The 15,593-nt window shown below is 43.3% G+C and overlaps 1 protein-coding gene across 1 annotated transcript in view; it reads left to right on the top strand.

Annotated features, from left to right (window-relative positions):
* LOC145348417 (procollagen galactosyltransferase 2-like) overlaps window positions 1-14,073 on the top strand; it is a 175,606-nt gene extending 161,533 nt beyond the window's left edge. The window contains exons 9-12 of the mRNA XM_080196630.1: window positions 4,308-4,440; window positions 6,717-6,844; window positions 9,816-10,022; window positions 13,545-14,073. Coding sequence (XP_080052756.1) covers window positions 4,308-4,440; window positions 6,717-6,844; window positions 9,816-10,022; window positions 13,545-13,818 — 742 coding nt within the window. The 3' untranslated portion in view covers window positions 13,819-14,073. The remainder of the gene's footprint in view (window positions 1-4,307; window positions 4,441-6,716; window positions 6,845-9,815; window positions 10,023-13,544) is intronic.
* The last annotated feature ends 1,520 nt before the right edge of the window (window positions 14,074-15,593 follow it).

Below are 15,593 nucleotides of genomic sequence, written 5' to 3'. Positions count from 1 at the left end.
GCATAAAATTCTGGTATTGTTTCCACTTGGGTTGCTGCCTGGTTGTTAAAGTGGTTAGATGTTAAAGTGGGCCAGCTTCCCAGTAAAACTCAGGGTTCCTGGGCTACTTGCTGGGAGTTAAAATTAACTTAAAGTTTCCAATACAATTATGTAAGTGTGATAAATAGACGCTATACAATTCTTATATATGCTTGATAAATAGACATTACTTTAGCTGTGCGGTACTAATTTTACAAGCTGAATTACCCTGTGCATTTGGGACCCTGATCAAGTTTGTGCATGGTTTCAGTGAGCCTGCTGGAGCAACTTCCTGTGAGAGGATCATCTAATTGGCACCCCCACGTTTGATGTCTAATTGAGGATGAAGGGTAGACCAGGGGAGTGGGAGGCCCAATAGGAAGAACATCAACTATGCCTGGGCGGTAACCCAGCTGGGAGAGCTGAGCAATGGCAAAGAGGGAAATGGAGGGCACTCGTGATGCCTCACTCTTCCTTGTAAACAAGATGACAAAGGACAATGAGGGGCTTCAGGGTAGAGGAGTGGTCTCTCCAGAAGTATGCCTGTGTTGCTGTTGAATCCTGTGTACATTGTAGCCATGAAAACATAAGACCAAAAGACGTTGGCCATTCAGTGAGATCATGACTGATCTGAGGTGATTATCCTCAACTGCACTTCCCACCTTATCCCCATAACCCTTGATGCCTTTATTGATTAAAATACATCTATCTCGACATCAATATCAACTATCTCACATTAAATTGACCTTTCTCTATGCCCTAGCTATGACTGTAACATTCTGCACTCTTTCTTTCTCTATGAATGATATGTTTTGTCTGTATAGCGTGCAAGAAACAACACTTTTGGCTGTATATTAATACATAGTAACAATAATAAATCAAACCAAATTAAACATTGAACATATTTAATGACCCAGCCTCTACAGGTCTCGGCAGTAAAGAATTCCACAGATTCACTACAGTCTGAGGGAAGAAATTCCTTCTGATACTCCGGATACTTCCAAGTAAATGAACCACCCATGTCCCAGCGACCTCCCAGTAACAGGCTGCCACCACAGAGTCAACAGACTCCCCACATAGCTCCCATCCCCCCAGCCCCTCAACCCCACCTCCAAACCTGGCTAGGAAAATTTAGCCCTAACTCTACAATGATGTGTAAATAAAATTGTCAAAGTACTGCTCATTTTTAGGTAATAATTTATTTAGCATCCTTGTTATTTTTCCAATATTTTCATTTTCAGCTCAAGGTTTCAGTAACAAGGAGAGAGAAGGATAAAAAGGGAATTCTCAGCAAGACATAATAAAAAGCCATGACTCAAGTCAGCTAGAATGTGTATAGAAAGAGATTGCAAAATAAGAATCAGGTTCAGCTTACGGCCAGCTGGGAATGAACTGAGATAATCATGGGATCATGGAATGATTGTAGCACAGAAGAAGGCCATTCAGCCCATTGGACCCATGTTGACTCTCTGTAAATGCAACATATCTAATATCATTCCCCCACCCTTCCCCATAGACCTGCAAATGTTTTTCTCTTCAGATAATGATCCCACTCCTATTTAAAAGTCACAGATGAACCTGCCTCCACCACGGTCTCAGGCAGTGCATTCCCTATATAACCACTCCCTGTATAAAAAGAATTTCCTCATGTTGCCATTGCTCCATACTTTAATCATGTCCTTTGACTTCTGGCCCCTTCTCCAATGGGAACAGTTTCTCTCTATCTACTCTGTCCAGACTGATCATCATTAGGAACACCTCTATCAGATTTCTTCATCTTCTCTTCTCCAAGGAAATCAACTTCATCTTCTCCAATCAATCCCCTATTTGAATTTCCTCATCCCTGGAACTGTCCTTGTGAATCCTTCCTCTATGCTTTCTCACATCCTTCCTGAAGTGTGATGCCCAAAAGTTGAACACAGTTGCCAAAGTTTTACCACCTCTCCCACCTGAAGCTCATAACATCCCACCTGAGGCCAGTGGAGAATGCCGTTCTGTGAGCCCCACCCACCCTGATTCTGGGCGGGTGAAGGGGTGAAATTCAGCCCAATATTCCCGTTGAGGCCAAATCAGTGTTTGTACAAGCCCATTATAACTCCTGTTTTTGGATTCTACGCCCCTACTTATGAAGCCCATGTTGCCGTTTGTTTAAACCGATTTTTAACCTGCCCTGTCACCTTCAACAATATACCTCCAGTTCCCTCTGTCCCTGTCCCCCTTTTAGAATTGTCTCCTTTAATTTTGTTGCTCCACTTTGTCCTTCGTACCCAAATCATAGATTCCCCACAGTGCAGAGGCAGGCTGTTTACCCCATTATGTCTGCACCAACACTCTGACAGGGCATCTTACACAGGCCTATCCTTTCTCCCTGCCCCATTCCCTTACCCCCATGCATTTACCCTGCTAATCCTCCTAGCCTTCCCTGCACATCTTTGGACTAAAAAAGAACAAAGAACAACCCAGCACGGGAAACAGGCCCTTCGGCCCAACGAGCCCGCGCCGCCGCATCGCCCTACACCTATTCTACCCTGCATGTCTACGAATGGGACCCTACTCAGTCAGATTCAGGGAAGAAATAGTGTCAATTTGGTGGAAACCAATTAGCCTAAGAGCACATCTTTGGGGTGTGGGAGGAAACCGGAGCGCCCGGAGGAAACCCACGCAACCACAGGGAGAATGCGCAAACTCCCACAGACACAGGCCCAAATCCATGTATCTGCACAGCTAGCAGTGCTAGTCACTGAGCTGTTGCGGTGCCCGTCTATCGGTCCAGGATCAAGCACACACACCGACATGAAGTACTAGGCCACTCCTGGACCTCCAAGAGCAGCCCACGCACAACCCGCCGCGTGCATGCCCCTCGCCTGACACGAGGCGGACCTCCACCTGTGGAATAAAGACAAAACATATTAGTTATACAGCCTGCCCTTCCGGTGTCTCCCGAGGCTTACCCTATTTAATAGCCCCTACCATATCCCTCCATTCCCGTTTCACTCATATGCCTATCTAACTGCATCTTAAACGAGTCCAACGTGCCTGCCTCCACCACCCTACTCGGTAGCGCATTCCAGACCCCCACAACTCTCTGTGTAAAGAACCTTCCTCTTACCTCCAAATTATACCTCCCCCCCCTCACCCTTAATTGATGACCTCTTGTGTTCGTACCCAGTCTAGGGAGCAGTCTCTCACTATTAACTCTATCTATTCCCTTCAGTATCTTATATACCTCTATCATGTCCCCTCTCAATCTCCTTCTTTCCAAGGAGAATAGCCCCAGTCTCTTCAGTCTCTCCTCGTAACCCAGTCCCCCCATGCCAGGTAACATCCTGGTAAACCTCCTCTGCACCCTTTCCAGAGACTCCACGTCCTTCCGGTAATAAGGTGACCAGAACTGGACGCAGTACTCCAAATGCGGTCTAACCAACGTTCTGTATAACTGAAGCATTAGACGGCAGCTTTTATACTCTAAGCCCCTTCCTATAAAGGCTAACATCCCATAAGCCTTCCTAACAACGTTCTCCACTTGTGACACAACCTTCATGGATTTGTGGACCTGCACTCCCAGGTCTCTCTGTACATCTATACTCCTAATCGGCCTACCTTTTATCACATAACTCCTCTCTGCATTATTCCTTCCAAAATGCATCACCTCGCATTTGTCAGGATTAAATGCCATCTGCCACCTATCTGCCCACTGCACCAACCTATCTATATCCTGTTGTATCACCTGACAATCCAGCTCTGTACCCGCCAACCCTGCCATCTTGGTGTCATCAGCAAACTTGCTGATCACACCACCTACTCCCTCTTCTAAGTCATTTATGTAGACTACAAAGAGGAGAGGTCCCAGTACCGAGCCCTGCGGCACACCACTGGTCACTGGCCTCCAGCCCGACAAGGTACCCTCCACAACTACCCTCTGTCTCCTATTTCCCAACCAGTTCTCAATCCACCTAACTACCTGGCCTCGTATCCCATGCGCCTTAACCTTTTCTACCAGCCTACCGTGAGGGACTTTGTCAAACGCCTTACTGAAATCCATGTAGATGACATCAACGGCTCTCCCATCGTCAACCGTTTTTGTCACCTCCTCAAAGAATTCCACCAGATTCGTAAGGCAAGACCTCCCTCTAACAAAGCCATGTTGCGTATCCCTAATCAGATCGCAACGCTCCAAATGCTCATACATCCTACCCCTAAGTATTTTTTCCATTAACTTCCCTACCACCGTTCCATAACCCAACTCAGAAATAGAGTACCATAATGTGACAGATGTTTTGTATTGACAGAGCCCTCAACACAAGCCATCTGAAAGCCCTCAACATTGAAATGTTGCCAGGGTACCATGACCCTTACTCAGGAAGAATACTGACACGGGGAGAAATAGGCTGCTTCTTGAGTCATTATTACATCTGGAAAGAGGTAAGAAGATGGATTCCCATGTACAGATGCACCTATTTCAAGGCTCTGTAGATGCATTGACACATAAACATGTATCCATCAACCACCAAACATTCTATTAAAGCTCCCAGTGCTTAAAAATGTTCCGTGACATGAGAAAATACATCTGTATATCTTATACTGCTGATATTGAAACATAATTCAGAAATAAAGGCCTGCTGTGCAAAAGGAGGCCATTCGGCCCATCAAATCTGCATCGACTCGTCGATAAAGCATCTTATCCAGACCCACTCCCATTCTATTGCAGTAACCCTGTATATTTGCCATGGCTAATCTACCTAATCTGCACATTTTTGGACTGCGGGAGGAAACCGGAGCATCTGGAGGAAACCCACATAGACACAGGGAGAACATGTAAACTCCACACAGTCACCCAAACCAGGAATCGAACCTGGGTCCCTGGTTCTGTGAGGCAGATTGCTAACAACTGTGCTGCCATGCTCCTTCAGTCTCCAGCGCAATGGAATAAATGTTCACCGATCTTTCAAATGGCAACCTTTTCCTCCTGTTCTGACACTGATTGTAATTTTATTCCATCATGTACATACCACGAGCTATAAGTCTCTTTATAAAACCTGCCAAGGCTATTCAGTACACATTCTGCCTATGCAGTTCTGCAGTGCAGCTCAGACCTCTTGCACATAACTCATCGTGGAAACCTTTTTGAACCAACAGAAAAGTGAACATCAATCCTACAAGATCATTAGTTTGGCTTGCAGCTGTTAGCCATTTTATAGACCCACTACCAGAAAACTGATCTTTTCAATCTCAGCGTGAATCTCAAAGCTGTAATCAAATGTGTATTTAATTTGGATAACGAGAACAGTACAGTGATTGGACACCAGCCAAAACAGAACCAGATATGATCTCTCCATCTGAGGATAAAATGGTTTTTGCTTGGTTGATTTGTATCATTTGTACAATGGGGCATGATGGACAAATCTCCCAGCCCCTCCAGCACTGCCGCTTATGATCTTAGATAATAATTCCTCAGTTATGATGACATTTCCTGATACACGTGTACTGAGCTAACAAGACATGACATAAGTTATGCAAGTGAATGAGCATTTTTTTCCCCAATGCTTGGTGTACAATTAACTGTCTGTTTTGACAGTGTTGGACAAAACATCTGTCTTCACACACTTTCAAAATGAATGGGATAAAAATTTCATTTCCCACATTTTACATGAACAGGTATGGAAGCCCAGACAAATTGTCACTGTCCTCAGTAATTAAATAACTGGGAATTGCAGCCAGAAGATATGCTGTGTCTAAGGAATTGCAAGTAACGACAGCAGGAGTTGATTAATTAAGGCAAGCCATTCTTCAGGGATGCCCGAGTCGGGATTCCTGGTGGCCTGTTGAATTGGGCATGAGGGCCAGATAGGGATTCTTGCTGGGCATCAAACCCATTGCATGTCTCCCAGCCCGCTATGCTTAGCCAAGTCAGGTTCTTACCCAAAGTGGATGAGTACCTGATTCAATGGTCAGTGGCCTCCTGGGATGCTTCTGCCCCCATCCACCTCCCCCCCAACAACAAGTCCCAAGGATGCCAATTGGTCCTGGTCCTGGTCCTGGCCCTGATAATTGGGATCCAGGCATCATAACCACTTATGATGGTTTTCTCATAATTTTCACCATCTGTGAGTGAGATGGTAGGCAGCTGATCACTAGGATGTATGCAGGGGCTGCTATTGGGGGAAATTCTTCCTCCGTGTGCGGGGTGTGTTTGCCTTCCAATGATTAAATGAAATTACTTATGAGGCATTATATGTACTATTCCAAATCTCTCTGCTTTATTATATACAAGCTCAAAACTTTAGTACATTACGCCAACCTGATTCTCCTGCAGTAGATACAATTTCAGAACTACACCTTCTATTATCATGGATATGTGTGAAAGGCAGAACCGTTGAGAAGCAATTGTCATGAGGAAAGCTACGGGTTTGATTCAGTTATATCAGATATTTTACATGGACATTGTGTGGGAGCATCTAATTCGTTTTGTGATTAAGTAAATTTTTGGGGAGCAGTTCTATTGCAGACTTCAATGTTTTGTCCTGGTTCTTGCTGCAGAAGAGACTGTCAGAGGTAAACCCACAGTTCAGAATCATAGAATCCCTACAGTACAGAAGAAGCCATTCAGCCACAATCCCACTCAGTCCCTCTTCCCGTAACTCTCATTTACCCTGCTAATCCCCCAACATAGTTTTAAAAGTTCTGTCTCTATCATTCAGGTTATCGACCGAGGACTGAAGAAGGCCCTCGTCTTAGAAGATGACAATAGGTTTCAGCCACATTTTCGAAGAAGAATAACAAAGCTCATGGAAGATATTGAGGAGAACCAGCTGGACTGGGACCTGATGTGAGTCTAAACATGCAGCAACTGATTAAACACTTAACGCTGAACATTGCAGGTCCTTTCTGTTCTACCACTGTTTTCTACATTTGATTTCCTCAGAACCCATAGCGATGGAGCACACTAACCAATGTGCTGACTGCACATTGACTAGTTTGACTAGAACAGTCCTCTCCTGAAGCACAAACAAGAACATGCTGGAAAATATAGAAAGGATATTAGTAAACTAGAAAGAGTGCAGAAAAGATTTATGTGGATGCTACCAGGACTTGATGGTTTGAGTTATAAGGAGAGACTGGATAGACTGGGCCTTTTTTCCCCGAAAGTGCAGGAAACTTAGGGGTGATCTTATAGAGATGTATAAAATGATGAGGGGCATAGATCAACTAGATAGTCAATATCTTTTCCCAAAAGTGTGGGAGTCTAAAACTAGAGGGCATAGGTTAAAGTGAGAGGGGAAAGATACAAAAGGGTCCAGAGGGGCAACTTTTTCACACAGAGGGTAGTGAGAGTCTGGAGCAAGCTGCCAGAGGTGGTAGTGGAGACGGACACAATTTTGTCTTTTAGAAAGCATTTAGATAGTTACATGGGTACAATGGGTAGAGAGGGATATGGGCCAAACGTGGCAATTGGTCCTAGTTTAGTGATTTAAAAAAAAAAGGGCGGCATGGACAAGTTGGGCTGAAGGGCCTATTTCCATGCTGTATACCTTATGGCTCTATCCAGAATTCAGGAAGCATTAGAGAAGGGTCAAATAGTGCAGATGTTTCAGGTTAATAAGAAGATGTTGGAAACCTAACAGATTTTAAGCAAACACAGAGCAGGGAATGGGGTAGGGGAGGGAGAAGGAAAAAAAGGGAAAAGTCTGTGCGATGTGCTTTTGTTGTCTTTTAGATCCCAAATGTTGGTTAATAATCACATCTTTAAAATTGGACATGTACAAAATGAAGTTGACGACCTTGCTTGCGATGGTAGAAAAACTGTGGCAGACATTCACCACCCATGGGTTGCAGAGGTGCGAGTATCCGATAATGGGCTGATCCTGAAGAGTTGCAGCATGTCATGAGAACCAGTGGTTTTCAATATATTCGAACTGCACCTGACCACCGTGGTCCCAATGAGTTGGCAGTGAGAGCCATCCATAAAGAAACAATCAGCCTCTCTACAAATTAGCCAGGTTCCTGATCATCTATGGAACAACACCCCTGTCACCACAGGTGTTACACCTGCCCAGTTACTAATGGGCAAACATACTAGAATAGGTTAGGTCTGATATTTCTGAATTTGGTGGGAAGGGTGATGGCAAAGCAGAACGCACAGAAAAAACATCACAGTTGGAATTCTACCACCTCCCCTGCCATGGAATTTGCACAGACGAAGGTCCGACAACAGCAATTTCCATTGACCTCAGGTGGGAATTTCCGGTCTTGCCTGAATGAGGCTTTAAAATCCTGCCCCATGTCTCAAAAAGAACTGAGAAAGCAATTGAGGTGGATAATTTGGTATATGTAAAGAATAATGGGGCTGGTCCAAATTGGATCCCTGGAATGGTCATGGCCATTCCAAGTGTGGTATAAAGTAATGTCCAAGGGAAAAAGGGTGAAGAAACACTTGGACCATTTGGAAAGAGGAGAATCGCCTCCAGAACCAGTGAGACAGCCCACTGCTAGTATGTCCTTTCTTGATGTTGCAATGGATGAAACTAATGCTGTAGAAAACTGCTCCAGGGAAATGGAATCTGGAGAATTTATCTGCATCTTTGCAGGTTGAGAGTCAACCCCTTGCGATTCAAACTAAAGGTACCACTGCTGATGGGCACCCATTAATGAATTACAACATTCCCAAAGGATCAAGAAGTCCCCAGAGTGACTTTCCTTACCAGAGATTGTGTTTGACTATATTTAAATGTACCATTGTTACTGAAATGTGTTAGTGTGGAGTGTAAAGACAGAGGGATATGGTAGTGTGCCCCTTTCAGAGCAAGCGCTCCATGGGTCATGTGACCCAGTTGGCCAGTTAGGCATATAGTTCTCAGGACAGAGTGCGACATTTCCCTGGTCGTACAGAGTCTCAAGTCGTAAAGTATAGTCACCTTTTTATCATTCTCTGTAAATAGTTATTTATCTCAAAAAATAATGTATTTGTTAATCTACCGGGTGGTTGCCTGTCATTCGAGATACTATAGTTTTAGTAGTTATAGCTTTATGACTTCCTGCTCAGAACAGCTACCTTCATTTCATTCCTGAGGTTCAAATAATAAGGATTAGTTTGGGAAAGGGGAAGTCAGAACTGAGCACTGCAATATCATAGGCCAGTAGCTAGCCTCAAACAATATGAAGACCAGTCACTATCAGGTCCAAGCAAGTGAGCATGGTAAATACTCAACATTAAGGCCTGTCCATGAATAGCCCCGTAAGTCATCCTATTATTTGATACTATGTCAATTGTCCTGAGGATTTTGTTCAATTACACCTTAGAAATAGTAGAATTTGTCCAATTATACCTTAGAAATAGTAGAATAGGTATAATTGGATTTTGTCCAATTACACCTTAGAAAAAAAGTTTTCTTACCACTCTCATTCAGTTATGTAAGCACCACATTAAAGTTAGGATGCAGGACTATATTTAACCTGTATCACAAAATCACAGAATTGTTATAGCACAGAAGGAAATTATTTGGCCCATCTATCTGTATCCGTTCTCCAAACGAGCATCATGACTTTGCACCATTTCCTGCCTTTTCCCCGTCCTCCTGCACCATGTTTCTATTCAAGTAATCATCTAATGCCTTCTTGGATGCCTCAATGGAACCTTCCTCCACCGCACTTCCAGGCAGTGCATTCCAGACCCAATCCACTAGCTGTGTGAAAAAGTTTATTCTCACATCACATTTACTTCATTTGCTAATCATTTTAAATCTGTGTCAGTCTCACTCCTTCGCACAAAGTCACTTGCAAATTCTGCTACTGTTTTTCAGCTACGTTGGGCGGAAGCGGATGCAGGTGGAACATCCGGAAAAGTCTGTCCCTGGCATTATGAATCTGGTAGAAGCAGATTATTCCTACTGGACATTGGCCTACCTCATATCTCAGCAGGGGGCCAAAAAACTGGTGGCAGCTGAACCTTTTGGGAAGATGTTGCCAGTGGATGAGTTTCTACCCATCATGTACAATAAACATCCAGTGTAAGTAACTAACATAATCCAGGGCATTGGGAAGGAAAGGGAAATTGCAGAGTTCAGCAATGAAGAGAATAGTAGAGAGCATGCTAACCCTTTACCATAAATAGCGTCTATTGAGAAAAATAATATTAGCGATGGATTTATCTGGTGATTTCCACAGTAGAAATGTTGCCTGATAGGTGATCGAGTTGATCCAGCCCATAATAACATTTGGTTACTGGATTTTCATTAGGGAGGCCTGAATCTAAAAGATCTGGTTTAGCAATCAATGACTGACTGTTTGTTCAAGTTGACGTGTTGTCGATCTCACTGTTTGACAGAGCAGTTTTCCATTCACTGGGGTGGGGTTGGGGAGGGGGGAATATTGGCCAAAACATCAGGGGAACACCCTGCTCTGCTTCAGATTATACATTGCATCATTGACATGCAGCAATCCCTTTGTACTGGACTGAATTAACAGAGACTACTGCCAGAATTTGAACCGTCAGCGAAAAGGGGAATAAATTTCACACCCCCCTCCCCACTAAAACAGCTAATGCTTTGAAAATCTGACTTCTCGACATCACCATGGTGCATTCCCAGGCGAGTGCCTTGTCTTGGAACTATCTTGTCAGTCATTCAGCTGTACAAACAAACAATTAATTGTGGATTTAACCAACAATTCTGGCTTTTACACCCAGTTTGAGAGCTGTATGACATTCAAGAGTGTAAACAAGATGGTAGTAAATTGATGGGGTGGCAGGGGAAGGAGTAGGGGTGGGAGATGGCTGGTGGAGGTGGCTGCAATTGAATGAAGGCTGCAGGTTAGGTTGCTGAAGCCTGCAGCCACCGGGAAGAAGGCTTCCTTCCCAGTGGAGCCAGAGGGCAGCAATTACCAATGGCTGTCAAAGTGGTTGTTGCTGCAAGGCCTTTGCTGGCTCTTTGTCTTCTCCTAGCGTTGTGTGCTTTCTCCTGCAAGGAGAGAAGACAGACTCATGACGGGGAGAAATGGATTGTGTAGAGAGGAGGGAATGACACCAATTGTGGACAGTCAGGGTGAGGAATATATGTGGGTGGATCTGTTGTATTAAAATTGCAACTGGCATGCTTAAGCTCTACAAATGGCTTTAACTTGCATTTGCCGATGTTTATTGCACAGTGCATGTAGTTTGATGATCAAATCAGATCTCAAGTAAGATAGCTGTGTTCAGTGGGTCTTGCCTCTTAGTCAAACGGTTGTAGATGGGAGTTTCTCTTCAGAAACCTGAGCACCTGATCCTACCGGTGGTCGACACTGCTGCCTCACACCACCAGGGACCCACGTTCGACCCCTGGTTTGGGTTACTGTCAGTGTGGAGTTTGCACGTTCTCCCCATGCCTGCGTGGGTTTCCTCCAGGTGCTGTGGTTTCCTCCCACAGTCCAAAGATGTGTCGGTTAGGTTGATTGGCCATGCTGAATTGACCCTAGTGTCAGGGGGATTAGCACGGTAAATATGTGGGATTACGGGGATAGGGTGGGATTGTTGTGGGTGCAGACTCAATGGGCCAAATGGCCTCCTTCTATACTGTAGGAATTCTATCTGCCTTCCCAAGTGAAGATCCCATAGCATCATCTGAAAGAAAAATTTATCCCTCAATGGGTACTAGCAATCAGGGGGCCCAAGCTAATGCTTTGGGGACAAGGGGTTTGAAACCCATCAGAGCAGCTGATGGAGTTTAAATTCAATTAATAAATGTGGAATATGAAACTAGTCTTAGTAACGGTGACCATGAAACTATTATCGATTGTTTTAAAAGCCTATCTGATTCACTAATTTCCCTCTAGGGAAGGAAATCTGCTGTCCTTACCTGGCCTGGCCCACATTTGACTACAGACCCACAGCAATGTGATTGATTCTTAAATACCCTCTGAAATGGCCTAGCAAGTCACTCAGTTGAAGGGCAATTAGGGATGGGCAACAAATGCTGACCAGCCAGCAACTCCCACATCCCATGAAAAAATATAAACAGCACTAAAGCACTTTATCTGGGCTTCATCACATGCTTGGGATAATGGGCAGGATTCTTCAGCCTCCTCCGTAGTGAGACCCATTGAGAACAAGAATGGAAAATTTGGCATTCCAACCAAAGCTCCATTAATTCCAGCAGCACTGGAGAATTCCAGCCCTGAGCAAGGATGGAAACATTTGGCCAATGTTGGTGGGACCTTGCTGTGTACAAATGGCTACTGTGTCGCTCCATACAACAATAGTGACTACGTAGTCACAAAGCTGTAATGTGCTCTGGAATATGAGATTGTGAAAGACATGATACACATGCAAATCTTTCTTTCTTCCTGTAGTTTCACTAAGACTCCTTTAGCACAGGAAGTTACAGCTGGTAGCACCAATGTCAATTTATAAAACAACAAGAACAGTGAGAAAGAAGCACAGAGAATCTAAAATAAAATGAGAATAACTGATATTTTAAAGAGGATGTTGTGTTGTTTCATCACAATCCTTTTTTGAATTGTATTTTTGAAGGCCCAATCCATGTAGGAAGATTTAATCTGTAATATAAATTAAATAATTCACATTAAATTGACAGAATCATTCAAATGCCACTGTAAATACTGGTATCAATAAAATATATGTCATCTTGGCTCACTGAAAGATGCTGTTCTGGGATTTTAAGACACTTAGTTGGAGACTTAAGCAAGTGTATTACCATTAGTTCCATTGATCACGTGCTCACCTCCTAGATCAGAAGGTTGAATGTTCAAATCCTATTTAGGAGACTTAATTGCAGAGGTTCTGCTACCGGTGTGATACAGTGTCGGAGGATTGCTGTATTAAAGGGATGCTGTCTTCCAGACGGCACATTCAACATTTCACATTCAAATTCTGAAGAAGGATCATGCCCACACGAGACACCAATTCTACATTTGCTGAATATTTCCAGTACTTTCTGTTTTTATTTCAGGCATCCAGCATCCATGGTGTTTTACTGCTATGATAAATTTGGGTCTTTTCTGTGCTCTGAAGGGGTGATAGTTTCCCCCAGTGGGATTTTACAGTCCCGCCAAAGTCAATGTGCATTTGCGTGGCTCACCACATTTTACTACCCTGCTCCTGGCACGACAGAGCTGTAAAATCCCAGTACCCCCCTTGTGATTATTTGACAATATTTGAAGAAAGACAGGAACTTCTGGTGTGTTGGCCAATACTTCTCTCTCAAATAACATGACTGAAAAAAGAATGTTACCTGAGAGTGTTGCTTGCTCTGTGCAATTTGGCTGCCATGATTTCAATATTATAACAATATCGATGCTCCCAAAGTATTTGTTGATTGTAAAGAGCTTTAGGATAACCTCAATGTGTGTTCCCTTTATTCATTTCTTGTAAGTAGTTAATCCTGTTAACTCAGTAGTCTAGGCAGCAACTTGGCAAAGAGTTTAAGAAGTTTCTACTAACATTGATGAGGTTCCAAGACCCCTGAGTTGGTTTTATGGCAGACAGTAATGGAAAATGCATCAAGTGTTTAATCATTCATTTCATCTTTTAACAGAGAAGATTACATGATGTTCTACGAACCTCGTGATTTGAAAGCCTTTTCAGTGGAGCCACTGCTGATTTACCCGACGCACTACACTGGAGAACCAGGCTATGTGAGTGATACCGAAACCTCTATAATCTGGGACAATGATAACATACAAACGGACTGGAACCGCAAGTTATCGAGAAAAACGAAGGAACAGGGAGAGATCGGGGCAGAAGCGCAGAATACAGAGGCACTGCAGCCCCAATCCCCCATTGATACAGCCTCTCGAGATGAATTGTGATGTGGTTCTGCACTATCTGGCTCTGATCTGTGATCAGAACCAAACCTTCTCTCTCAAACTGATGTGGTTTATGATTTTAAAAAAATGTCTGCTGGAAGGCAACTACAGAAATTTCTTGGGATAATGTGACATAGAATCAGTTGAACGCTCTAGATTCTCTCTTTCTTGGACTCCTTTCAAACGGTGGAACAGCAGCAGCTGAATTAGCTGACCAGTTATCAATTTCTGTCAGATTATTTGATACTTTTGAAGGTATTTATTTCCATTTCTCTTTCTCGCTGCATTGGCTTTCACCTGTTAACGTATCACCTACTACTTTTAATAAAGAGCTCACGAGTGTGGGATCTCCTTTGTGCTGTCCAAAGGACAGTCCTGCTTCTGCCACTGTGCAATATTACACTTGATATCTGCCTCACAAAGGATATGAATCTATGGTCACATAGCTGGTAATGGATGTGAGCAGGGCTCATGACAGAATGGCTATCTGTTCAACTGCTGCAAAATCAATAAGAGCTTATATTTTCAAACTGCTGTTAACATAGAGGGCATTCTTTGATGCCACAAATCAATATTCAGAATAACTCTTAATATTTCTGCTAGTACAGAATTTCCCGTAAGTGGTACTGTTTTTCCCAAGTTTGTTACTTTAAATAATGATATTATGTTTTGTGTGTGTATGTGTGTGAGGTTTGTTTCTATTTATTTTTGTCCCTCAGTGGCTTGCATTTCTTGCTGTATTAAATAGAGGGTGCAAATGACACCCCCCCTCCTTTCCCTCCCTCTCTCCTTCCTTCCCTCCTTTCTTCCGCCAACTTTCTGCAGGAACATTGATGCAGGTTTTCCCTCCTGGTGCAGCTTTTCTCCTGAGGCCTGCGCAAAACTCCTCGGGTTCATTGAAGGTTGCACACTCATGCTGACAGTCAAGTGTCGCCCTTCCATGTTGGTACAATCCGGGAATCCTTTGCTCATGGGATAGACAAAATAACGCTGATATTATTGAACCATTTGAAATAGTTTGACCTGTTTACAAGCTAGTTCTGTTCATATCGATCTCCTGGAATAATACATCAGTCTGACTTTTGGAGGATAGTTTCTGTAAATTCATCATCTCAGCTGATTGCTACAATTTGCCAAAACTATACAGAATGCTAGCCATTTTATTCACAAAACAATGGAATCTTGTGATGCAAAACGAAGTGTGCAGTTCTGATGGAAGTCTAATTTAGTTTTGCTTGGCCAGGAATATGAAGTTAAATTTACATAGAAATATGAGTAGGCCATTCAGCCCTTTGAGCCTGCTCTGTGATTTTGATCATGGCTGATCATCAAATTTAATATCCTGATTCCGTCTTTCTCCATATCCCTTGATCTCTTTAGCCCCAAGAGCTATTTCTAAATTTGTGTTTTTAGAGAAAGGGCTAAGGTCTCCACGAGTTCACTCTCACCTAAGTGTATTGTATTTGAAATCTGCCTCAGAGAATCTCTATAGTGCAGAAGGAGGCCATTCAGCCCATCAAGTCTGCAACGACTTTCCAACAGAGCATGTTACCCAGGCCCACTCACCGCCCTATCCCCGTAACCCGACTTATGTACCCTGCTAATTAATCCCTGTATTTACCATGGCTAATCCCCTTGACCTTTTGATTTAATTTGATTTGAATTAGTGTTGTCATATGTGTGAGTATGCAATGAAAAGTATTGTTTCTTGCATGCTATACCAACAAAGCATACAGGTCATAAAAAAGGAAAGAAGAGAGTGCAGAAGGAAAGGACAG

The sequence above is a fragment of the Carcharhinus amblyrhynchos genome, chromosome 9, assembly GCF_965287045.1.
Source record: "Carcharhinus amblyrhynchos chromosome 9, sCarAmb.v2.hapA, whole genome shotgun sequence".
Lineage (NCBI taxonomy): Eukaryota > Metazoa > Chordata > Chondrichthyes > Carcharhiniformes > Carcharhinidae > Carcharhinus > Carcharhinus amblyrhynchos.
This window is presented reverse-complemented; position numbering and strand designations above follow the sequence as displayed.